The sequence below is a fragment of the Pseudonaja textilis genome, chromosome Z, assembly GCF_049901715.1.
Source record: "Pseudonaja textilis isolate UNSWEBS1 chromosome Z, rPseTex1.2, whole genome shotgun sequence".
NCBI lineage: Eukaryota > Metazoa > Chordata > Lepidosauria > Squamata > Elapidae > Pseudonaja > Pseudonaja textilis.
The window spans coordinates 77,328,672-77,355,916 of NC_142008.1; the positions used below are offsets into that span (position 1 = coordinate 77,328,672).

The following is a 27,245-nucleotide window of genomic DNA, read 5'->3' on the forward strand; positions in this document are numbered from 1 at the left end:
CTTACCAAAATCAGTTCTGCAATTCTCTGATGGGACATAGGTGTCATGATCAGTTGGATTCAGTTGTTGGTATTGCAAGGGAGTTTTAACTATAAAAGGTGAATAATAAAACAAGACTTCTATTATTTATTTTTAAATCAAATTTAAGCACTGCCTATCTCACTATCACTAAGTGATTATTGTGAATTATAAATTTTCATTAACGAAATAAAGAAACCATCATTCCAAAACAGTCATGTCCACGTACCATAGGTAGCCTCTGGTGATACAGGAAATGCTGGAGTAAGTGGAACTGTTGTATTCTTGCTGGGTGAGAAAATTTTTCCATCTTCTTCATTTGGGTTTTCCAAATAACTTACAATACCCATCTGGAATGTAAAACAGGATTACAGGATGGAAAACCATTTGTCGTAACCATATACAAACTTCATAGATAGCCCTATTTATTCTAGTCAGTTGCCAGTTTTAATTAAAAAATAGATTTATGAAACTGTTAACATTTAAATAGACAAACAAGAATTAGTCCAAACGCCAACTTTATAATTTTCTAAAAACAATGGAATGGTTTCCAACTTCTAAGAATTTGTACTAAACCCTATAAATATTGCCCTTTCAAAATAAAGCAACACTGTGGAAAGAACCATTTGTTTACTATTTCCACTTCCATAATGAAATTGAGTCCCAAAACACCTGCCAATATCAAAGATTTCCAAGGCAAAAGACTATCACAGTTTTTCAATCTGAATAGAAGATAATATCTGCAGCTCAAGGTTGAATTTTAGAGTCCTTAGTACTCTCTGTGCTTGGTTGTTTCTTTGAAGATGTTTTATCACTGAACTAATTAGATAATGAAACATCAACAACCAAGCAAGCTCAGAAAGCATCAAGGTCTCCACAATTTTTAAAATGAAGATATTTATGAAATCTATCAATATATATAGTATGCCATATGTATAATGTGGAAAAGGTCAATAATAGAATAATAAAGAAGATTTCATAGAGATCATGCAGCTCCTTAGTGCAGGAATCCCCAGACCATCCCAGACAAATGATTGTCTAATGTTTACTTTAAAACTTTCAGAGATAGAGTATTAATGACTTCAGGAGAAAGCCTGTTCCCCTAATTAATATCTCTCGTATTCAGGAAATTCCACCTTGTTTCAAGCTTTGATCTTGTTTTCTAAAGTTTCCACCAACCGATTTTGTCTTAGGTTCAGGCACTAATTAATATCTATAATGTCTTCTTTGTGATACCTCTTCAGATATATCTCATGGTAGCCTTCTAATTCTTCTCAGAACTAATAATGCCAATCCAGGTATTATATCTTTATATCATTTCTCACTATTGAACACTATTTTGTTCATGCCCAATATTCAATATATTAAAATCCTTTGGATAGATATCATAACTCTAACTCTAACCCTAACCTAATACTAACCCTTTAAAGTATTTGCTCTTTGTCTGTTCCTTCTTATTTTATTAAAATGTCTTCATGAAAAAACTGACATGACCTTATCAGGCATCTTGGGGTTTGGGGTCACATTTGGAAGTTTGAAGTTTGAAAGTGCTGTGACAAACTGGTTGTCAGTGTAGTCAGTTATAAAACATTACTTGAATTAAAATGGATGCAGAAGGGAAGGTGAATGCACACACATGTACAATTCAAGGTTTGCCCTAGTTGTCTTTGCATAAATGCATATACATAGACAACATCTTTGATAAAACTGTCAGCAAAATATTTGTGTATGCATTTGTGTGCAAAGAAACTTGGAAAATCTTTGAAGCAACAATGCAATCTTTCTTAAGTGTTCCAGCTTTAATGCTATGTGCAAGGGGATGCTTCATTTAACCAATATGCTTCATGATGGTTCATTGTGTCTTTTGAATGCTTTGTGCAGCTCAGCAATCCATTTTCAAATTTACCTTTATTCTTCTTTTAGTCTGGATTGGTTTGTACATTTTCAAACAAAGTGGTAGCTCTACCTATTTGCCATTTTTATATTCTGAAAATGCCTGAAGGGCACACTTGAAACTCAGAAATCTACTTGGAAATAAAAATGATTTTGGAGGCTGGCACACTCTTAAGAAAGATTGCACTGTTGCAAGCATCTACATTCCCATTTCATTTTTTATTAATTAAAAAATAAATTAGTAATGCAGGGAGCTACGTGATTGTCAAAGAATATACTGAAAAGCATTCTATTAACAGAAGAAAACAACTAATATGTAAGGGTAAAGGTTCCCCTCACACATACATGCTAGTCATTTCCAGCTCTAGGGGGCAGTGCTCATCTCCGTTACAAAGCCGAAGAGCCAGAGCTCTCCGAAGACATCTCCATGGTTATGTGGCCAGCATGACTAAATGCCGCACAGAACACTGTTACCTCCGCACCAAAGTGGTCCCTATTTTTCTATTTGCATTTTTACATGCTTTCGAAGTGCTAGGTTGGCAGAAGCTGGGACAAGTAACAGGAGCTCACTCTGTTAGGTGGCACTAGGGATTCAAACCGCAGAACTGCCCACCAGGTCAGCGTCTCAGTCACTGAGCCACCGTGTCCCTTAAATAATATGTATTATATGCTTTTTTAAAAGTATCAGGAGTTGCATACAAATATGTGGAAGTCCAGAGAAAATAACTTGGCAAAGAAACAGCCTTGTACATTATATCAAAATTTCATTCTTCTGTACTTTTAATTTGATATGCAACTTCATTCCCATTCTGGCAGGTCAAGAATCAGGGTTACAAATTACTGAGGAGTCCTTGGAGCTTTCTGCGTTTGGTGATTTTCCTGCAGATATGTCATTACATAAACTAGATAACATCATCATCAGTACTAGTAACGAGTAGGGCTTGCTCTCAGTTTAACTTCTAATGGTTTCCCTGTCAGGGTTTTGACCAAAAAGACCAAACACCTTTCTACCAGCAATCAACACTCTGATGTGCATAGATTAACATCAAGATTAATATCAAACCAAGCTAACAGTAAACAGTCCAATCAAAGAAACTCCATGACCACTCCCACCAACCCTGATGGGGCAAGCCTCAGTCAAGTACACTAATTGGTGTAATGAAACATCTGCAACAAAAAAACAAGCAAGCTCAGAAACCACCAACGACCCCCTCATTTCAACTCTGAAGTACAAATATTCCTCTTTATTGGTAACAGATTATTATTGGCTGCCACAAATAGAGCAACAGCATCCACAGATCATAGTTTAAAATTTGAAATATTTTTCACTTCTTTTTAAATGTTACTATTTAAAAAAAATAAGTTGCCAATTTATTTTAATCATTTCTCCCCTACCTCTTTGGTTTTTACTGCAGAGGCTAAGTCCTGTCCTAAAGAATGGTCAGGGACATCAGATTTTGTCCATCTATACTTTCTGCATATTGACTGTGTTGAGATATCATTGTCATAAGATTCAGGATTTAACTTCTTGTTTTTTCCATTTAATATACCATCATCTTGAAAACCTGAAAATAAAAATGGATAATAAAAATATTTAAATATTTTTGAACTATTATATTAATCTATATAAGAAATGGGAAATCTCTTTAGAAAGTATTGATAATTACGTATCAACTCAAAATCTTCCTAAATTATTAAAAAAAAAGTCTATAAGCAAATTCTGAACAATCCAATAATCTTTGGAATAACAGAAGCAATTAAAAAGAACTAAGACAGGTAAAGCGCTGGGTCCAATGCTTTATCACGTGGATTCTATACAATTTTTGAAGATCATTTACTTTTTCTGATGAAGGACTTAATGAATTCTAAATTTTATAGGAAAAATCTGTACTGGATTTATGGAAAGATGCCTACATATCTTCAATACCCAAAAAAGAGCAGAACTTAACTTCTGTGAAGAATTACATGACTATTTTTCTTCTTCACAGTTATAAAATCTTTACATTAACTGAAAGACTAAACAAAGTTTTACGAGACTACATACATGAAGATCAGTGTGGTTTTCTACCCAGAAGACAACTAAAAGATAATAAGAGGGTATGGTTGGATATCTGGCAGTCGGCAGAGTTAGCTTGCATACTGCATTTTAACCACTAAGATTTTGGAATTAATTATAAAGAATCTTTCCCATGAAAAATGCTTTTGTTTTGAAAAATAATAAGATTTTTAAAAATGGACACTAGATGGAATTAGAGCAAATGAAATACTGTTTTATATTAAAGGGTAACAACATTTAAACTTGATTTTCAGTTACAAAAGGAAGAAAAATATTTTAACATTGGACATATTGAAGGATTTTTTAAAAAACAAATTTAATTAGCTTATCAAAATATAAAATACAAAAAAGAAAGAAAATAATGGGAAAATAGGAGAGGAAAATGTGTAAGGGAAAAGGAAAAAGAAAAGCATTTAAGGATATTTTTGAACAATGGATTCAGAAGTTAACTTTAATAGTGTCTGCTACTATAGATAAACTAAGTCTAAAATGTTATGGAAGAGGAGTATGTTCTACTTAGCAAGACAGAGATTGAATTAAAAGTGGATCTTTACAAGAATGACATTAAAAAAATTTAATTGCAAATATAAAAATTGGCTGACGTCTTAATAATTAAAAGGGATATATAACCAACCAAGCAACCAAGTGAGTTATTTGTATAGTTCTTCTATATTGGATATACAAAAGGGTCTTATTTAGGTTTTGAAGAATTTTGTGAAAAGGAACAAAAAAAAGTACGAAAACCAACAATATTATTCAAACAGATTAAAACTTAGGATTGTTAGAAATAAAAGAAAGAAATATAAAGTTGGATCCAGCCCACGGGGTACTTAAATCTGGCCCATGGGGCCAGCCTGAAAATAGCAAAGGTCCATGGTGCCTCAGGCAGCCAAAACAGGGGTGCTCCTCCTACGGCACCTTGCCAGCCAAAACAAACTGTTTTGGCTGGCAGGGTGTTGCAGGAAGCGTCAGTCTCATCTCCCCACCCACCCTCAACCCGCCCCAGCCTGCAGAGAAGTACAATGCTGATATGGCCCTCGAAGAAATCCAGTTTGACAAATCCAACTGCATACACAATGCAGTTTATATAATTAAATACAGAATGGAACAATGATAGTTTTTTTTTCAAATATGTTTCTGAGAGATCTGAATAGGAGGAATTTTCACCTATGGACTTTTTATTGTCATCTGTCTGACCAACAATTATGCCAACAGAATATGACATTAGAGAAATAATTGGTTTGAATAGATTTTAAGTTTTGACGCTCCCTTAGTGGATTGGATTGGCTATTAGTTGTCTATCAGGATTTTTAATGGTTTACTTTTTATTTCTGTTCACCACTCCAAAGTTCCTTGAGTGGATGGGTGTTTACAGGAGGGAGGGAGGGAGTGGAAGGAGGAAGGGAGGGAGGGAGAGAGAGAGAAAAGAGGCAGGGGGCACAATTCTTAATACAGAAACTAATTTAAGCCAATAAATGGTACAGTTTTTTGGTACAGTTTCTTTACACCTAATGATTATTATACAAAAAGAGCACAGAATAACAGGGTTGGAAGAGTTCTTGGAAGTCTTCTAGTCCAACCCCTGCTCAAGCTGGTGACCCAATACCATTCCAATTAATGGCTGTCCTGTCTCTTCTTGAAAACATCCAGTGACAGAGCACCCAAAACCTCTGGAGGAAATATGAATAGTGAATTATTTAGAGTTCACTATTCATATTTGCAGCAACCAGAGCACCCTCAGAAACATATTGCTGAAATAGGTTCTTGGAGGCTCAAGATATCCATTGTACTTTATAAATCTTCAATTCCCCCTGTTTTTCACCTTTGGTCTTTAGTTGATATCATCAGGATTAGCTGTGGTTTATTTATTTTTTATTAAATTTCTAGGAGTCCAATTATAAAATAAGTCTGGGTGGCTTTAGAAGTTTAAATGCTAAATGATAACATTATATAAAAAAGAACATATTAGTTCAATGAGGACATATTAAAAACTTATCTCTCCAACATCATTCTCAAAATAACTGGGCTCACCAAAAACTCCAAACCAAGGAAAAGAGCTAAGTTTTCAGGCTTGTATAGATAGTCAATAAAAATATCCTAGGGAATGCTGTTCTGAGAACTGGGACTACAATAGAAATGCCCTACTTGACCAGAGATAGGATCCACAAGATGATATTGCTTAATTGATTGTTGAAATATAGCATCAATGTACCAACCTCCCTCCCGGGCTCAAAAACAGTTTGAAAATCCGAAGTGTCCCTCCCAATTTCAAAATGTGAGTTGCTTTTGCCCAAAATATTATTTGAATAGTAAGTTTTAACACGGCATATTTGTCATGGGCCATTCAAAAAAATAGTTGTGAAAAAATGCTTGAGAGGAATAGCTCAGAAAGTCTTAGACTAGTTCCATAATGTCACAACTCAATCATGGCACTGCAGATATTAATTCTTTCAAATTTAAAAAGATAATAATTGATTGATAATTTGTCTTTTCCTTCCTTTCTTGTCACCATTTCTTAGGAAGCATCTAGCAAAAAAAATACGAAGAGTAAAAAAAGGGGGGGGATGCTAAGTACGTAAATGCTGTGATTGATGCACCATGTTCTGGAAACTCATTTTTCCAGGCTTAGAATTCAATTTTCCATAATTAGAATGTGTAATATAATGAAGCATAAAAGCCAGTCTTGAAAGGCTAAACTTCTTTTCATATGAGAGGTGGAGAAAAATCAGTTAATTAAAAAAAATGAATGGCTGTTCAGTTTTCTCTAAACATTCCAAGGTCTATGAAAAGGAGGCATTCACACATACTCCATTGCTCAAGATGGTATTTTAACAGTTAGTCATACTATTAACTATCAAATAGAATTTTTTTGTAGAAGAAAAGAGAAATCACATGAATATAGTATTTAAAACAACTCACCCTGCTGAGATGAATTTATGTTAGAGACTTCAGTTTTCACATGGAACCTAGAGCCCATCCCAAGCCTTTCTTCATCTCTTTGATGACTAACCAAGTCATTCAGTTGATCTGAATCCCTGGTGGCAGCACCGATGCGGGTAGGAATCGGCTCAAATGTTGGGTCCAGGTCCAAAATTAGTCTGTTTAGCTGTTCAATTGACTGATCAATATCCAAAGTTGGTGAAGATGGCAAAACTCCAGCACTGCTTCTTGTATTCTGTTTCAATTCATTGTTATTTCCACCATTTTCAGAGAGAAACCTTAATTTAGAAACCTTTGGTTCAGATGTTTCAACCACATTACTAGAAGATGATATACTCCCAAGCCTCCTTTGTACCTCACTTCTACTGCTGGAGCTTTGGAGAAGTGTATTTGGAACTCTGGCTTGATTTTCCAGGTTGCCCACATTTGCAACTATGTTATGAATACCAAATCCAACTTCATTCTCTGGAGTATTGATATACTGATTAGCAATTACCATTTGTTGTTGGCGCACCCATGTCTGGGTTGAATAGCTACTGGCACTATAGGATGAATGGGTGGAAACTGGAGGATTCTTTGACAGCTGCTGACAACTTTTTGTATCAATCCTTCCAAAGGACCTTTCATACATAGAGTCAACATTAATTCCCAGATCTGCAGCCAGAATGTTATGATGTTCCTCTCCAGTATTACTTCCAAAGCCATCTGACAGGAGGGAATTCTGATAACTCTTATGGCAGCTCAAATTCCCAAGGTGGTTAGATTGCTGACCTTCAGAGGAAGACAATGTTCCAAAACTATCCAAGCTGTGAAGATCATAAGTGGGCATCTCATCATCTAGAATATCTGTCTCTCTTTCCTTGTGTTTGACATCTCCATTCACATGAACTTGGGCTGGCACTTTGTTGCAGGTCTCACTATATTTGCTTTGGGCATCAGTCATTTCCATGAGCGGAATGATTGAGTTCTCTAGGCCAAAGCCACTAAGCAATTGATCAAGTTCTTCCTTTTCCTGGGGACTCAAGATTCGTTTTATTCCTGGAGGATGTTCCTCAGTTTTTTCTGTCCTTACAGAAGCTGTAGAATGTCCTGAATCACTACTCACAGATAGGGTATGATCACTATGATCAGAGTTATTATTTGTGGCACCTTTGATTCTGCTGGGAATGCTGGCATCAGACGAGCTTTTTTTCCTCACCTTAGCATAAAGGCTGCCATCAATCGGACCATGGGAGTGCAGCACTGTAAAGGAGAAATGAGAATCAAAATATAATAACTATATGAAGAAACGATATTACAGTAAAAATGGGATGGGGAAGAGAGATTTATATAGTAATAGAAACAGGGCATGAGATTGTTAATTCTGTCAACCTTAATACAATTGCTATAATTTATTTACATTAGTGCTTCCACTTTTTGCACAGAACACAATTTCCATCTTTGACTAGTTTCACAAAATAGATTGTTGTGATGTAATAACAAAGGTAAACATTTATTGGCTCCATAATCGTACAATTGTTAGTATTGCAGAATGAATAATAGCACAGTATCACCAAGACCAATTTGATTCAAAAGGTTCTGTGGGAAAAAGGAGTTGCAGAGCTTGGGGGAAGAGTTAAATGAGGGATTAATCTGAAGTCCCAGTAGCCACAAGCAAAATAAATGCAACTTCTAATTGACCTTTATCTAACCCCAAGCAGATGCTGACCATTAGTTGACAAGATTTTTATGCATAGCATGACTAGCACCGATGCGGATAGGAATTGGCTCAAATGTTGGGTCCAGGTCCAATCAGTTTAACTGGACCTTCACTTGTGGATCTGATCTTTCATACTTGGTAACATGATTCCTTTTCTCCCACTCCAGTTTCTGTTAATTTATCTTTTACCGCTAAATTAATTTAAATTAGATAAACAGGAGGGGAAAAAGGAATCATATGATACTTTTGGAGAATCTATAATACCAGCCAATCACTGCAGAAAATACAATTCTAGGGTATTTAGGGAATAGGTAGTCCTTAACTTATATTCTTTTATTTAGTGACTTTTAGAAATTACAATATCACTGAAAAAAGTGACTTCTCACCATTTTTCACAGAACTGTTGCAATATCCCCATGGTCATGTGATCAAAATTTGGATATTTGGCAACTGGCTCATAGTTATGATGATTGCAGTATCCCAGGCTCACATGATCACCTTTTGTGATCTTCTGGGAAGCAAAGTCAATAGGAAGCCAGATTCATTTAACAACTGTTTTACTAACTTAATAACTGTGGTAAGAGAGGTTGTAAAAGGGGGCAAAATTCACTTAACAATTAACTGTCTTGCCTAGCAACAGAAAATGTGAGCTTAATTGTAGTTGTAAGTTTTTATTTCTGCAGAACTATTGCTCATTTTTCTGAATTACCAATATGGGTATAACTTCTAAAATGGCAGGCAATAAACAGACTTGATCTTGCCATGTCAGTGTTTCAAATTTCTTTTCAAACTAAGCCTTTCAAAGAATATCAGATGCTGATATCATACTACAGTTAAATAATATTACCTTATTTCACCTGTATTTGATAATAGACACAATGGTGGAATTTCCATTGGAAGCAACACAGAGAAGTATAAATAATTTTCTTCCCCAGTGCAATGTATACATCATTCTATATCAGAAGAAGCCAACAGATCATCACTGCCATATTATTGATGATAAAATTATGGGCTTCTCCAGATAGTGCTGAATTTCAAAAAGACTATTTATGGTATAAATTAATCCTATGTATCTAAATAACATAATTAATGGGGGGGGGGGACTACTGGCCTACAATGTCCTCACAACCTTATATATAAATCTGCAAATCTTAGAATTTCAGCCCTATATATTTAAGCTACATGCATAGAAGCCAATTCCAGTCCTCCCTAGTCAACTGGCATCAGCAACTAGGCTTCCTCATATCTCTTACTAACATTACATATTTAGGTTTCATGCTTACCTGTCTATGGGTCCAAGTGGATTACTGGGGGTGGAGGGAAGGCTAACAATGAATTAATCTAACCAAAATTGTCTTCTTAAAGAAACACACAAACATCAAGGACATATAAAGACTAATCCCATATTCATCCTCCAAATATCTTGACATATTATTCCAATCCCCAGGAATCAGTCACTAACAAATCTATTTCTGACAAAGGTAAACAACAGCATTAAGGCCATATTGGGTTTCTTTTATACCAAAGAAAGAAAATAATATTTGTGCCATATTTTTTTTCTAAAACTAAATATATTTCTTAAGTTTGATGTGGGTACCAAGTATATGCTCCACGATATGTGCATACAGTGATTTAGATATCATGTGTATACAACATAATTGCCTTGAGAGAGCTATTTCAAATTTGTTCCTTTATTTTAAGTGTAGAACTCATTTAGAATCTCGGAAAAATCTTCCTAAAATTTAGGGTTTGTATGTGGTCAATGTCAATTTTTTGTTACCATGTAGATATGTTACCTCCATGGCAATCTTTGTATTGCTAACTAGGGCATACAAAACCTTTACCAGACTAATTCTTGAATACAGCTTGTCCACCTGAAATCCATACTGTATGTATATCGGACATTAACACAATCGAGAGGGTTCAGAGGCATTTCACAAAAAGAGTACTCCACCACTCTCTACTCACAATAGAATCCCTTATGCCACTAGGCTTGAAATTTTGGGCTTGATCAATTTGGAACTGCACCACCTGCAGTCCAGTCTAAGCATAGTACACAAATTGTCTGCTACAATGTCTTACCTGTCAATGACTTCTTAAGCTTCTACCATAATAATATATGGGCAAACAATTGATACAAACTCAAGATAAACCACTTCGAACTTGATTGCAGAAAATATGGCTTCAGCAATAGAGTGGTCAAAAGATGGAATGCTCTACCCGACTTCATTGTTACAGCCTCAACCCCTCACAGCTTCAATCTCAAACTGTCTTCCATGGACCTCAATCCATTCCTAAGAGGTCCATAAAGGAGGCGTGCAGAAGCACACCAGTGTGCCTACCGACCCTGTCTTACTGTACCCATTTATCTGTATTTACTTCCTTCTTCATGTTTATGTTCATACTTAAAGCTGCTATCTTGTACGTGTTTGACAAATAAATAAATAAATAAAATATCTCCTTAATCTGGTCTTTCAGGTCATGTACATTTGGCTTTTCTTGCCTAAATGTAAAACCTTTTCTCAACATTGACTTGTGCTTTGTTGGATAGGGCTCGAGTTTGTCAAGATATTCTGGATCTTGAGCCTATATTAGGATTACAGATTACAGATTAACAAAGTCATCTAGTCCAACCCTACACCATTTCTGACAAATGGCAGTCCAATCTCTTCTTGAAAGTTTCAAGTGATGAAGTTCCCACAACTTCCGAAGGCAAGCTGTTCCATTGATTGATTGTTCTGTCAGAAAGTTTCTCCTTATTTCCAGGTAAAATTTCTTTCTTCAGTTTCCATCCATTATTCCTTGACTGGCCTACAGGTGCTTTAAGAAAATAGCTTGACCCCTTCCTCTCTGTGGCAGCCCTTCAAATATTGAGACAGTGCTATCATGTATCCCCTGGTCTTCTCTTCACTAGAATAGCCATTCTAAAGTTTTGGCTTTTCTCCCACCTTGGCGTCATCTGCAAATTTGATGAATTTCCCTTTTAGCTCCTCATCTAAATCATTTATGAAAACGTTGAAGAATACTGGGCCTAACAAAAAACCTTGCAGTATACTTCCCTCCATGTAGATGCAGTTCCATTGAGGAGTACATATTGTGTGCGGTTGGTCAGCCAGTTATGAATCTATCTGGTGGTGATGCTATCTTACCAAAAGTAGATTACAGTCTACTTTGTCAAATGTCTTGCTGAAATTTAAGTATACAATGTTCAGAGATTTCGCTGCTCTACTAATTTAGTCACATTGTCAAAGAATGCAGTAAGATTTTTCTGGTATGATCTGTTTTTGACAAACTATATTGGCTTCCAACAATAACTTCGCTTGTTTCTAGTTGTTCAACGGAGCCATTATTTCATTATCTTTTCCAGGATCTTCTCAGGTATTGATGTCTGGCTAATTGGTTGTAGTTTCTTGGATTCATTTTTTTCCCCTTTTTTGAAGATGGGGAAAATATCCACTGTTTTCCAAGGCTGTAGTAGTTCCTCAGTACTCCAGAGCTCTGAAAAATAAGATTCAGTGTTTCCAAGATCACATTTGATAGATCCTTCAGAACTCTGGGATGTAATCCATCTTTTCCAGTGATTTGAACTCATCTCAAGTGGATAGGTGCTGTATTACCATTTTCTTGCCTATTTTGATGTGTATTTCTAATATGTCTTTTATGGTAGTGCTTTGGTAGATTTGGCTGATTTTTTTCCTTTTGTGTAAAGACAAATGTAAAGAATGAATTAAGCACTTCTATTCTTCCCTGCTGTCTCTCATCTCCTTGCAATCTTCCCCTATTAATGAATTGTTTCCTTGATTTTTTTCTTGCTTTTTGTATGTTGAAAGAAACTTTTTTAAATGGTTTTTGACGTTAGTTGCAAATGACTTAGTTCATTTTGAGCCATAGCTTTCCTGTCTTCATTTTTGTAAAATTTGAGCTATATGCTGGTATTCTGCCTTAGTTATGTGTCCCTCTTTTCATTTTTTAACTAGTCCTTTTTGTCTTCCAGAGTTGTTATAATGATTTATGTGATATAGTTCTCCAGAAGAACCATAAGAATTAGGGTGCATATACGTTTCTGCACTATTGGATATTATTTTTCCAGCGCACTGCAAAACTTTCTCCCTAGCCCACTTAACATTTTCCCCTCTGCATTTTTGGAAGTGTCATGACTTTGGGAATCAGACTTAACTGCAACACAGACTACTTCTGGCATTTAATTGCCCCTCCCCTTTCCTCCTTACATTCCTCCTGAGATCTTTATACCCCCACTGAAGTGTACAGCTCAGGAGCAAGCAGTAAGATACTGACCAGCAAGGCTTAAGGAAAGGTTGGCAGAACTCAGTAACGAGGTGATTTAAAGCTGAAAGAGACAGTTTTCCCTGGCTCATTTGGGAATCTGGCTTCATGCTGTATGATTCGTTTCTGCAAACTAGTTCTTTACCACTGTGGCATGTTAATTAAGACCTCATTTCTCCATTGATATGGCATCATAAATTTTTGTTTGGACAGCTTGACCTGGAATTTGCCTTTGTTTAGTTAAGTTCTTATCTGCAAGAATTTTCTGTTTTGCCTTATTATTATTTTTTGCTAACTTCAGCTGCCTTACTTTCAAAATAAAGTCTTTCCTTTAAAGTTGCCTGTGCCTTGGTTCCTGAAAGTGTGCTAAGAAAATCAGGATGCAAAAGGAAGGAAGGTATAGTAAGCTGCCCAGAGTTGCTATATTAGTGAGATGAATGGCACAGATTTAATAAATAAATAAAATAATAAAATAAAATAATAAAATAAAATAAAATAAATAAAAAATAGTACAACTATTTTTTAAAGAGAAAACCTATTCCTACAGAGTAACCAGCAAATTTTCCTGAAAAGTCTAATGTACTGGCAAAACAAATAAATGAATAACCATCTTTTTCTTAGTCCAATTCAACACAGCAGATTTCATTGCTGATTGCTCATTGCTTCAAGCGTGAGCTTTCAGTTTTACAATCTGATAATATTATTCAAACACATTATTTTTATTCCTGATTAAAGAATGGAAATTTTGCCTTCTGAATTTGTTTACTACAGTAAACATAGTTTTTCGTGTATATATTAAACAGAACAGTCAAACATTTCCCATTATAGCAAAAACAAAATATCAACAATGTGGTAATTATTTTCTTTCAAAGACACATTATCTTTTAGTTTAATTTCGTGCCATTTAAGTTGAATAGTTGGGGGAAAGGAGAGTTAACTGTTTTCTGGTGGTTTCATGAAAGGAATACTTGATCCATATAACAGCAAACATGGACATCAGAAAAGAATGAGAACACAGAGATATTCTGAGAAATTATTTTGAGGGCCAGAAAAAAAAACCCACCCTCTTTAAGAACAGGCCAAAAGAGGACAAAAAGAAGGGAGGAGTGGAAGAAAGAAGTTCCAAAATACAGAACAATAAATGAGGGGGGAAACACAATAAAAGCCATAGAGATCATACCTGGTACTTTAAAAAGAAAATGTTTTTTTTTAATCAGTACTTTTACAAAATAACATATTTCACCATCTACTTTGGATAACAGATAATCTGTCAAAGAAACTATGTTTTTTTGGCATTTGCTCTTGTTCAGAGAGGCAAAGGGCACCATGAATATAGCTTATCTCACTTTACATAATCTTGTGAGGCAGGTTAAATGGAATGTCTTTAACTGAATCCATGCCAGAATCTTTTTTGTAGCACATAAGAAACCAAAATCAGGAAGCATGAAAAGCTGTTTAGGCAAGTCCTTGCTTGTGTTAATGCTATTACCATGTTCACAAATCCCCTTCTGCATAGAAAGCAAATACACAGCAGACCTCCATGCTCCTGGCAGCAGCCCACTGGGAAACAGACAATACAAATAATACAAAATCTGAACATGCAACACAATGCCTAAACAGTATACACCAGGGGTCTTCAAACTTAACAGCTTTCAGACTTGTGGACTTCAACTCCCAGAATTCCCCCTCCAGTCATGTTAGCTCAGAAATTCTGGGAGTTGAAGTCCTCAAGTCTTAAACTTGCCAAGTTTGAGGACTACAACTGTCCATGCAAGCAAGCGAAGAGGTCTCACCAAAATTGCCACATAGATTTCCACTATAAAATAAGCAACAATTGATTCTGCTTTCTTAGTAAAGCAGAGTGCAGGACAGATTTTTTGGATTTATTCTAAAGTGGTTTATAAAAGCTGGAGGGATAATATACTCTATTCTATTACATTCTATTCTTTGATGTCCAAGGAGCTTTTGCAACTCTTTGCAGAAATAGCAACCAGGCATTTGCTCCTATTCTTTCTGAAACAGTTCACTTAATACAAACAACATATATTATTTGACAGTCCAAGAGACAAAAGGGACTTGTACTTTAAAATATTTAGAACAGGAAATAGTTCTGTGGCACATTAAATAATACTGCATCACTGCTATCATGTATTATTGGATACTGCCATATACTATCAAACGATGCATATGTAAAATCACAGGAATATATACTGAAATAACCCCTCTACTGGGATTATTTGCAGAAAATTTGGCATTCATGCAAAATGGGTTCAACCTCAATATTATCATTTATTTCCCTATTGGCCTCACTTTCACTGCAACTACCCCTTTTCTGATTCTTCCTCTTCTGTTTTTATGTCGATATCACCCACTTGTCAAAAAAGATTGGAATGAGAAATCCATGCCATAATTTATTTTTATTTTACATATTCATTTTTCACCTTTTTGAAATGGCAATCTTCCTCATGGAAAGATCCATGCCACATCTTATTGCTATTCTATTGGATCATTCAAAATACTAATTTGGAACTGGATATTTGGGCAAATCTTATATATCTAGCAGCAGAGACCCAAAATAACTAGATAAAGGGTTGTTTCAAATATTATTTCAGTGCACGGCCAAGATGACAGAAGTATCACTGGTAGTCCAAGGTCTTTAATTGCTGCTCTACTAGTGGGAAAGAGAAAAAAGAAGCCGATAGGGGTAGAAAGAGAAGATGGCAATAGCCAGCTTGTGCAAGAAGAATGAATAGGTTTCTTGACAGATTTTGCCCATTATGGACAGAAGCTACTAATATAAAAACCAAACTTAACATATCTTAGTTTTATATAGGCCTAGTGTGAATACTGTCTTAATGGGCTTTGGCCTTGCATATATAAATGTGATGGGTTGCACATTAATAATGTAATAGTATGAAAACTAGCTCTGCCTTGTGCAGCTTTGAACAGGGACATGCTATTGAGAGTAAAGAAGATGCAAGAAATATGCAGGAACTTCTACTTAGGCACAATTATATCCAGAACAAACAGCCAAACAAGCCACTCAGGCAGAGATGCATCTCTAAATGAAATAGAGGAAGAGGTACAATGCAATAACGCCTGTGAAATACTGTTATAGCCAATCTCAATAAAAACTAATATTTATCAAATCTAATTCAAAGAATTTCTGACATTTCTCAAACACAACACACATGCACACTCACATTCCTGTAAAGAAAATAGTATCCTACCTTTAAAAAATTATTGCAGTCCTGTAACTTTGAAAGGCAGTAAAATGGAGATTTATTTGAAATGAACAATATTCTTCTTAAAAATATAAAAGGGAGAAAATAAGCATTGAAAAACTGTTTTATTAATTTCTGCTGCAGCAGCTGCTAAAGGTAACCTTTCTTTCTGGAACAGCATAAAACTTTGGATTTAGTTAGAAATGTAAACACAAGGGAGGAGTCAAAGGGTACAATGAAGTTCAGTGAAATTTGAACCTTCATAAAACCAAGTAAAACCTGAATCAGCCTGAAGAAAAATCTAACAAGCTACAAATTGAAGTTCTTGTAGATAACTTTTCTCCCCTCCCACTGCTCACTCTGAAGTTTAACTCACCTGATAAACCATGAGCTCAGTCTTAAATCTGCCTCAGCAAATGACAGATGCAGCTTTGTAAAAGATTTTCCCTAAAACTACTAAGCAAATGTTTGTCTGGAACACTCTGGAATTCCTGAAGTGCATATAAAAGGAAATATAAAAGGAAAAAACCAGTAATATTGCCATAAATCATATATTTCTTTTGTATGGTTGGGTGGCCTGTGATATACACAGCCCACCCAACCATACAGAAGAGATATATGATTTTTTGTTAATCAGCTAACAAATCTTTGAGGGGCCACCACAAAGAAGAAGAGGTCCTCCTATTTTCCAAAGCACCAGGAAGCAAGACAAGAAGCAATGGTTGGAAACTACCAAGGAGAAAAGCAATCTAGAACTAAAGAAAAATTTCCTGACAGTGAGAACAATAAACCAGTAGAATAGGTTGCTTTCAGAAGTTGTGGGTGCTTACAGAAGTTACAAAGGTTTGAAACAAGATGTAAAGAAACAGGATTTATTCAGAGATAATGGGTAAAAATATAATTAAAAAAGAGATTCTGCAAAAGTACATAAGACTGTATTGCTGTATTTGAAATCATGTTAGAAGACTGGAACATTATATGATTATAAAAAGGGATAAAATATTAAAAGGAATGTGTAAAATGCTTAAGACTTAACGATAGAGTTTAATTTGCTATGGATTATTGTTTTTAATTATATTATAAATTTATTATTATATATTATAAATTTATTATTCTTTTCTTATTTTAAAATAGAGTATGTAGCTTTAGAATGTATTAAGCAGAATCAGAATGAAAATTATATATTATTTTAAGTGTTAAATTTAGGGGAAAGATATAAAGGCGTCATACTTCAAACAGTGATTACAGGAGAAATTTTGTGTTAATGAGAAAAGATAATAGATAATTGAAACAGAACAGACAAAAGATATAAGCATAATGATTTAAATTGAGATGAAATAAATAAAACAGAATTAAGAGAGTGAAAAGAGGGGAGAAGCTATATAGAAAATGTAGAATGGTAAATAAGATATGAAATGGTATATAAAGTGAGCATGAATTGAATTTATGTCTGTACAAAAAGATGTAACCGGGACTAAGCCGCTTTCCAAAAAAGAAGTTTTAAGTTTTCATGTTTTGTGTTTTGTTTGTGTATGTTTGTTTATTGAAAATTAATAAAAATTTTATATAAAAAAAAGAAGTTGTGGGTGCTCCATCACCGGACGCTTTTACAAAGAGACGGCTATTTGTCTGAAATGGTATAAGGACTTTTGCTTGTCCCTTCCAATTCTATTATTCTGTTATTACCAAATCTTTATTCAGTCCACATTCTAGTTTATTTTCTATTTGTGGAGAGGCTACAGATTTTTATTTGGTATCAGCTACTGTATTAAAGACCCTTTACTACTCCTTTCCCTCTATTTCCCAAAAATATGATTTTTCCTCTCACTTTTAAAATGGATAAACTTCAGTTACATAAAGTTGCCTCATCAAGCTCTAGAGCAAAACATATTTTCTAGTTGTAATTTTCCAAATCTCACCACAGTCTACAAATTTCCCTCTAAATTCTAAGCATAAATAATTTGAAAATATTCTCTTTTTTAATAAAAATTTTATTTGGGTTTTCACAAAACACAATACATCATTCCTTCCTACATTCAATTATATATATCTTTTTCTAAGTTTCAATATCTTTCTAGTCATTATATTTATACTTTTGTCTGTCCTGTTTTGATTTCATATTTTCTTTTCTCATTAAAGAAAGTTTTTCCCTGTAGTTACTAATTGGTATATGACACCTTTGTATCTTTTAATTTTTATCCATTCAACTCTTATTTAAACTTCAATTTATGTCTTTACAATTATAACATTCAATATAACACATAACTTCTTGTCAAATTCTGCTTGGTATATTCTTAAAATGCGCACTAAGTTCTTAAAGAGAAAATATATATATAACAATAATAAATAAAATACTTATTCTATTCCAATTCATCTCTATCATTAATCTTTGACATCTTTAACATTTCTTTTCAATAAGGTATCATTCTTCTAGGAACACTTATAATATTTCCATAATATTTTCATGTTTCTTTCATATTCCTCTTCACTTAAATTTTTATAATACATTGACAATAATTAAAGTATTCCCCTCCTTTCCTAATTTCATTCTCTCATTCTCTTTATTTCATTTATTTATTTATTAAACGCTACATTACAATGAGTATTTTATCTATCATTTTAATCACACTTCTTTCATATTTTCAAAGTTCATTTCTATTTCTAATATAACAATACTATCTTATGTACCCTTGCAGAATACCCCTTTCAATTAAGTTTTCACCCATTATCTCTGTGTCTTCTAAATAGGCTTAAAACCTTAATCCTCGTACATTCTCCCTGTTTCTCTATGTCCTGTTTCTGTCCTTTATAATTTCTTTTCCTTTCCCTCTTCCCCCTCTTCTTCTCCCTTCCCTTTTTGAGCCCTTCTCTCTCTAATTCTGATTCTCTCTTCTGTAATCCTGTCTTCTGTTTCTTCCTAATGTTGTAATTACTTTTCAAACTACTCTTTTTTGGGGTTGTTTTTTCAAATCTTAAATTTTTCACTCTCTTTCCCCCCTTTCCTTTCTTTTCCCCACATAGAAATACTTGGTCATTGAAGATGGCTTCTTCTTTGTCCTGCCCTTCTTGTCCTACAGGCATTTCTTGATGTTTCTCATAATTCAGGATCTCCATTTCTAAAAATTGAAATACAAAGCCAAAAGAATCTCTTCCTTCTTGTGCGTCTTTTTTCTGTTTTTTAAGTTTCATTCTCAATTCTTCCAGAGTGATACCATTTTAAAAAACTTTTAAACAACCACCCGATTAATTTTAATCCTATAGATCCAATAGCCAAAAATGCAAAAATCACCAAGTAATCTAAATAATCCAAAACTGTTTCTTCTTGCTTCTTTTTTCCACTTTCTCTTCCTGGGGTTCTCTTATTTTGTTACAAAGTTTCAGTTAAAATGTATCTTTTAGGAATCTTATTAAAGTTTCACTGTTAATTCCTTTCACTTCCAGGTGGTTTCCTCCATTTTTCCAGATCCCACCCTTTTGTTTTTTTCCTTCTTTTAAAAGTTTTTGAGAATCCAGAAATCTTTATTCTTCCTTTTATTTTCAGCTTAAATACCTGTTAATGTCAAAGTGGATTTTTGCCAGTTTTTTGCTTATATCCCTTAGTTGCCAATATAGGGAAGAAAATAAAAAAAACCAAATCCTTTCCCTTCCCTTTTTCATTCACCGCTTCAAAGTCTTCTTTGGGAGCAACGTTCTTTATAATTCAAATTCCAGGGTACCTTATATTGTTGCTTTTTCAGTTCGATCTGGTCAGCCAAAACTTTCTCTTCTTATCTTCCTCAGGCACATTCTTTTCCGGTCGAGTTCTTCTTTGAGGTGGCCATTTCTGACCACGGCTTTAACCGCCTTCGGGAAAGGGAGTAATGGCCAGATAGGGAGGAGAGATGCGACTCTCCTCGACCCTGCTGGCAGTCTCCCCCCTCTTCACCACCTCTACGGGGTGGCTTAGCCGCGAAACCAGCCGGCTCAGGGCGCTCCAGTGGCGAGCACAGATCGAAACTGCACACAATCGCAGATTTCAGTCTGTCACCGAAGAAGCTCAAACCAGAAGCCCTGAAAATATTCTTAGATAATAAAATATATATAAAGTATTGCAAATAAAATATTTAGTATAAGAAGTCTCCCGTGAATTCTGAATTTTGAATCAGAAAAAAGGGCTGTCTGTGAGCATCTTAAAATTCCACTATGAGTCAACATGCTTTTCAAAAATTCAGCTGTGACTTAATATTTCTGCAAGGGTCAGAAAAATTGAATACCTGCTTGACTATGATCACCATAAAGGTGACTGACATAAGTTACAACAATAACTTTAAAGCCTGAATTATAAAATCCAGAATTCAAAGTTGTAATCTTGAAAAACAAATGTCCTTATATAACACACTTTGTGGAAGATATTAGCAGCAGAGGTATTCAGACAGTTCTCACTGACTTTATTATTCATTTTTGAATGTAGAAATAAATAATTTGAAAATATTCTTAGATAATAAAGTATATATAAAGTATTGCAAATAAGATATTTGGTATAAGAACATTTCTTATGAATTCTGAATTTTGAATCAGAAAAAGGGGCAGGTAATGAATGTTCCCTTCCCCAGGGCATTGGATTTGACTCAGAGTCTCACAGTTTTTAATATACTGCTAATAATATAAATCACAATATTTTCAAAACTGATTGGCAAAATGTGGAAAGCATTATTTTTGGTTTTAGCAATGGAACTAATTTACAATATTATTCATTTGAAGAATGTAGGCATAAGCAGAAGAAACAATAATCATAAGAATCAGTTCAAACCTGGGAATCATGCAACCATGTGAAAGGCAAGGAAGCAGGTTCAAGAGCAGTGAAAAGCAAACTATGAATAATAACCACAAGGCTCATATGGGATGTGAGGAAAAGTAAGCTAAATATATAAAACAGCATATTTCAATATTTCAAATATTTAATTAGTATTGACCAGTGGTGGGATTCAAATAATTTAACAACCTGTTCTGCTCTAATGACTGGCTGGGTGGGCATGTGACTGTGTGGGCATGGCTAACTTGATTGGTCTCACACTTAGTTCAACTCACAATAAAATAGCACTGTTCCAATATTTAAAATAGAATAAGAGAGTTGGAAAGGACCTTGGAGGTCTTGTAGTCCAACCCCCTGCTTAGGCAGGAAATCCTACACTACTTCAAACAAATGGTTATCCAATCTCTTCTTTAAAACTTCCAGTGTTGGAGCATTTACAACTTCTGAAGGCAAGTTGTTCCACTGATTAATTGTTATGTCAGGAAATTTGAGGGGCTGCTACAAAAATGAAGGAGTCAATCTATTTTCCAAAGCACCAAAAGGCACAAGAACCAATGGATGGAAACTAACCAAAGAGAAAAACAACCTAGGACTAAAGAGAACTTTCCTAAGGGTGAGACCAATCAACCAATGGAATAGCTTGTCTTCAGATGTTGTGGGTGCTCCATCACTGGATGCTTTCAAAAAGAGTGAGAGAAGTGCACCCCAAAAGGACAGTACCAGGAACCACTAAAACAATGCAGAAAACTTAAAACAGCCATTCCTCCTTTTTAAACCAATGCAGCAGCTGAGAGGGAAACTATGGGAAGGAAACTAAGAGCAGCCTTCATGCTAATTGAAAGCCTAGGTTCATGCTAATGCCAAAAGCCATTAATCCTTCCAACTCTATTATTCTGTTCTCTATGTTCTTAATTGGGTGCTTCACAGTAGAAGCCATACAGCTGGCTGACCATACATGCATTAAATTCATGGCCTGTATGATAAAGCTGCATCATTGTCCCCTCCTGTATCTTTCCCCCCCATGAAGAAACAAGTAGTAGCCAACACTGCAGCAGCTATAAAGGTCTTGGGGAACTCCAGGGAGTGTCAGTTGATCACAAAGTGTTACTTAATACTCTTTATAATGAAAATGTTTGTAATCTTATCCTTTTTCCTGAAGGGAAGAGGTTAATCCCATCCCTAGATGGGTGATTGATGGGTTTCCCTGCCCTAATCCTGTCAGTTTCTGTTGTTTATTGACTTGATTCAGTGTGTGTCAGCTGCATTCCAGCTCAACTGTTAAGTGGTTCTTGGCTATCTGCCCAGAGAGCCAGTGAGAACCAGCTGAATATCACCACTGGTATTGACCATCCTGTAAAATCAAGAACAGGACAGTCAAGAACTGACATATTATAGAAATATCAGCTTGGTTCTTAAGCATCTTTTTCCTTCTTATGAATTTCTCCTTTCTAAGTCTATGGATTACTTCAGGTCATTGTGGATCTTTATATATTTATAGTTTTTTGATAGGAGATAGGTGGAAAATAAATTTTCTAAGAAATAAAAATTTAAACTTATGGTCCAAGACTAAATAAATTATCATCTCAATTCAAACTCCATAAGGAAAATAAGATTCTTACTCTTCAGACACTTGTATCAATATTATCCTACACTGTCATAACTTCCTTCATATTCCAAAGGCTAGTTTGGCTGTAATTCTGTCAAAGTAAAAAGGCCTTGCTCCTGACAATAAATGCTTTCCAACTGAACAGCTTTTCCAGGTATGTTCCAATCACTTTAGGAAAAAAGAACTACATAGTCCTTCTAAAATTATAAAGGAAAGTCATGAGAGGAACAGAGAAGCTTAATTGTAGCTACTAAATTTGAAAGTCTTTTTCAGTTCTGATATTAATTACTTAATGGTAAAGATCTTGATTCAATTCCCAAGTATCTTTAGAATTTTGGAAGAATGTTGGAATAGAATATTTAGACAATGCACTTGTGACTTATTTTTGAACTGTTCTTTTTCGCTGGCCTCCTATGTTAAGGACAAGGACCTGATTTTACAATTAAAAGCTGGAAAAGACCTGGGAGGAGATTTTATTCACTTGGAATTATTAAGGGAGACTAGGGTCTGATGGCTGTCCTACTCAATAGCGTTGCACATTTTCATACAATGTGCAGTTGCATGTTGTTATCCCATTATGTAAAATAAAGGAAATAGAATATCCCATTATAGAATATTCCACTCTACAAACTAAAGGAAATAGATAGTCCTCAACTTTCAACCAGAATTTAGTCCAAAATTTCTGTTGCTAAGTGAGACAGTTGTCAAGTGAATTTTGTCCCATTTCATGATCTTTCTTGCCACAGTTGTTAAGTTAATCACTGCAGTGTTAAATTAGTAACATGGCTATTAAGCAAATCTGGCTCCTCATTGATTTTGCTTGTCATAAGGTCACAAAATGTGATTACTTTGGGACCTTGGGACACTGCAACTGTCATAAATATGAGTCAATGCTACATCAGTGGAAAATATGTATCCTCTCTCCCTTATGAAAGACATATTAGGATACTTGTGCAAAGGGAATTTTTTCACAAAACTAGACTTGAGAGAAGCTTATTATCAAGTAAGATTTAAAGAGAAAGTTGAGTAGAAAACTGCCTTTAACTGCATTGGTAACATTAGGATGTTACCAATTTAGGGTAATGCCATTTGGCTTATAAGGAGTACCTGCCGTATTCAGGCAGTTGATAAACGAAGTGCTGACATTTTCATTTATACTGAAACAATGGAAGAACATATAAAATTAGTTAGAGCAGTGTTAAAATAGTTGTTAGCCAATCAATTGTATGCAAAATTGTCAAAATGAGATTTTCACAAAACCAGTTTAGATTATTTGGGGTTCCGTTCTGCAGGGGGCATAGAAATGGATCCAGCGAAAGTAAAAGCAATATTGGAGTTGAAAGCTCCCAGACTCAAAGGCAATTGCAAAGTTTTATGAGATTTGCAAATTTTTCCCGACAATTTATCCACAATTTTCCTCAGATTGCTTTGCCCATAACAGATTTGTTAAAAACAGGAAAAGGAACTAAGCCAAAATCCAGACACTGGAATGTCAAGCAGCTTTTGAAAAAGCAGCCTTTGAAAAGGCTAAAAAGGCTTTTTGCCACAAAGCCATTGTTAAAACAACCAAATCCAGTGGAGCCATTCGTAATTCAAGTAGATGCTAGTGGTGTGGCAGTGAGGGCAGTATTGCTACAAAAAAAATGAGAAGGGTGATTTATAACCATGTGCATATACTTCTCGGAAACTTTCAGATATTGAGAGAAGGTGGGCTGTGTGGGAAAAGGAAGCTTTTGCTGTCCGATGGGCTCTCCTAATTTATTTATGTTTGTTTGTTTGTTTGTTTGTTAAACATGTACACAAGTATAGGTATGAACATAAACAAGAACAAAGGAAGTAAATACAGATAAATGGGGATGGTAAGACAGGAATGGTAGACATGCTGATGCACTTATACACACCACCTTTAAGGACCTTTTAGGAATGGGGTGAGGTCCACGGAGACAGTTTGTGGAGGCAATTTTTAGAGGGCAGTAAAATCCCCTTTGAAGTATGGATGGATCATAAGAACTTAGAAGCTTTAAAGTCCCCAAGGAAATTATCTCCTAAGCAAGTCAGGTGGACTCAATATTTTTATTGATTTCATTTTAGTCTCAATACATACCAAGAAGGGGAAATTTTTGGTTGATGCCCTTTCACACATGCCTCAATACAAAAGCAGCAAAGAAGAAGTGATAAACTCTATAATCCCTTCCAGTCAGCTTGCTGTACAAGCTTAAGAGGTTTGAGCAAGGAAGGCCACCAAGATTAGCATTAGGAGGCAGAACTTTAGGGAAGCTTTGAAACAAGATAATTAGTTTCAGACCCATAAGAATGATTTTATTCATTTTCTATTTTATTGTTTATTCCAAATATTTATCTCATTATTTAATTCACTTATGATCACTTCATAATCATTATACTTTAGTACTTTTAACTGTCACATTTGTATATTCCATCTTAAATTCTAATTAAAAAAAGACACTTCTTCTATAAATTGGTTTCCCCCCTGAAATCTCAATATAAGTGCGCCACCTCTAAGTTATAAATTCATTTATTTTCACCCCTTTTACATCTCATTTAACATTATTACCTAAAACATTAAACTTAATAATCCCTTTAAAACTACATAGCATATACAAATCAGATTCTGCATGATTTTTCTCCTTTTAAATTTCATTAAATTCCCCACCCCAAAAAAGGACATATTAATCTACTCATTCAAACAGTAAAACAATCCTAAGCCCTAAAGTTAATTCCATTTCAGCTCTCTTCCTATATCATTTCATTTATTTCCATATATTTAATGCACATATTCCATTAATTATTCCATTCATATTTAAACCAAAAAAGCCAACATTCCAATCTTAAAAATATTTCAATATATCTAATATACTTATTTCATTATTTGTTACAATTATCTCTCTACATAAAGAGGAAGAGCATTAGATTTCATTGTCCAAAAAATAACAATTCTGTTTTTCCATCTTGTCAGTCTATATGTCCCTATTTCGTAACTATAAATTTACTTATATTACCCCTCAATACCTTGCAGAATCCCCTTTCTATATAATAATCACCCATTATCTCTCTGTCCAATTAAGGATTTCCCCATTTTTTACAATTCCCATATTTCTTTGTTTCCAAATCCTGTTTCTTGTCCCTTCTTTCCCCCTGTCTTTTCTCCTTTGTTCTTTCACTCCAGTTTTTATCTCTCTCTCTATTTATAGTTTCCTTTCGCCCTTTGAATTTCTGCTGGCTCTTTTTCCCTTTTTTAATTTTTCGGATATTCCCCTTTCTATTTAATTTCTTAAATCTCCTGTATTTATTTCCAACTCTTTTCTTCTTTCTTTCAACAGTTCTTGGTTCTCGATGATCACTAAAGATGGTCTCTTCTATGATTTGCTCCACCTTCTCTTCTGCCTTTTGTCTTTGTTGTTCATATTCTGCTGCCACATTTTCAATAAATTTTAAAGCAAAACCCAGCCCACCTCGTTCTTGTAGTGTTTCTTTCATTTTTCTGAGTTCCATTTTTAATGCCAGAAAAGAAATCGCCATTTTACAACTTTCTGATTTGCAATTTAATCCAAATAGTATCTTTAAAGTTTATTTCCAACAGTCAACTTTTCTTCCTCTCAAGTTTTTAAGTCTCCACTAATCCAGTACCAAATTCATGCCAGAATCAGCAACTCAAAGGCAGACTCTTCCTAATTCTTTCTTTGTTACAATGTTTCAATTTTTCAAAGTTCTTGCTTTATTGTATCAATTTCCATGCAATTTCAAGAAACAAGAGTATTTTTAAAAGAAAAACAAGTTGAGTTTAACTGAGATGGCACTCTTTATTGTGGTATGTCTTCACCCCCTTTTTTCTTTTTTCTTCTCTATTATTCAGAGCTTTTTAAACCACAATTTTCCAACAAGAAAAAGATCAAATCCAGTTGATATTAAATTTCCTCTTTAACAGTCCATAGTTCAGCTTTATTAGTGCTAATATAAAATCAAAGTATACTTATCCAAGTTGATTATATAGTTCCTTATCCGGCTTCTACCTTTAGTCCCAAAAGACCTTGACTTTTTCATTCTCCAGAACCTTCTCAACCTAATGTTCCCAGTAGTTGTTACTATACTCAAATCCAAACTTTTGGCACAATTTCCAGTGAATGATTTTAGCAACTCGGTTATGGCGTTCTAGGTAGTCAGTTTGTACAATTTTGCTGCACCCACTGATTAAATGGTCAACTGTTTCATCTTTCTCATTACAAGAGGTGGCATATGGTGTTGGTGGTGACATGCTGAAACTCTGCTTTCATGCAATTTGTGGCTAAGGCTTGTTCTTGAGCAGCTAAAATAAAGCCTTCAGTTTCTTTTTTCAGTATTCCTGAATTTATTCAGTTCCAAGTAAGCTTTTGATCAGCTTTGCTTCAATACTTTTCAGGTATTGGCCTTCCATAACTTTGCTTTTCCAATTTTCAGTTCACTTCTCAATTACTTCTTTTTTCTATTCAGCTTTTGACTTGGTTGTCTTTAAAAAGCCTCCTTTATGTACTTCCTTAATCATTGGCTCTACACTTTTCTGGATGTAGTAATTCAAGCTGTGTCATTCTTCTTCTACAGTCTGCTTTACTTGTAGGAGACCTCAACCACCCTCTGTTCTTGGTAGATATAGTCGATCAACATCACTTTTACGGTGCAAGGCATGATTCATTGTCATAAGCTTCCTTGTTTTTCTGTCCAAATTGTCCAGCTCCATCTGG

At 34.8% G+C, this 27,245-nt stretch overlaps 1 protein-coding gene across 10 annotated transcripts in view; it reads right to left on the reverse strand.

Annotated features, from left to right (window-relative positions):
• Nucleotides 1–27,245, reverse strand: part of TNS3 (tensin 3) — a 171,844-nt gene that overhangs the window by 67,182 nt on the left and 77,417 nt on the right. For 6 of the 10 annotated variants that reach the window (XM_087916672.1, XM_087916674.1, XM_087916671.1 and 3 more), the window contains 4 exons: nt 6,887–8,149; nt 3,307–3,476; nt 248–368; nt 6–89 (listed from right to left, as the gene is read on the reverse strand). In XM_087916672.1, the coding sequence (XP_087772798.1) occupies nt 6–89; nt 248–368; nt 3,307–3,476; nt 6,887–8,149 (1,638 nt within the window). The remainder of the gene's footprint in view (nt 1–5; nt 90–247; nt 369–3,306; nt 3,477–6,886; nt 8,150–27,245) is intronic. The other 4 variants (XM_087916678.1, XM_087916675.1, XM_087916677.1 and 1 more) reach the window with 1 other exon arrangement.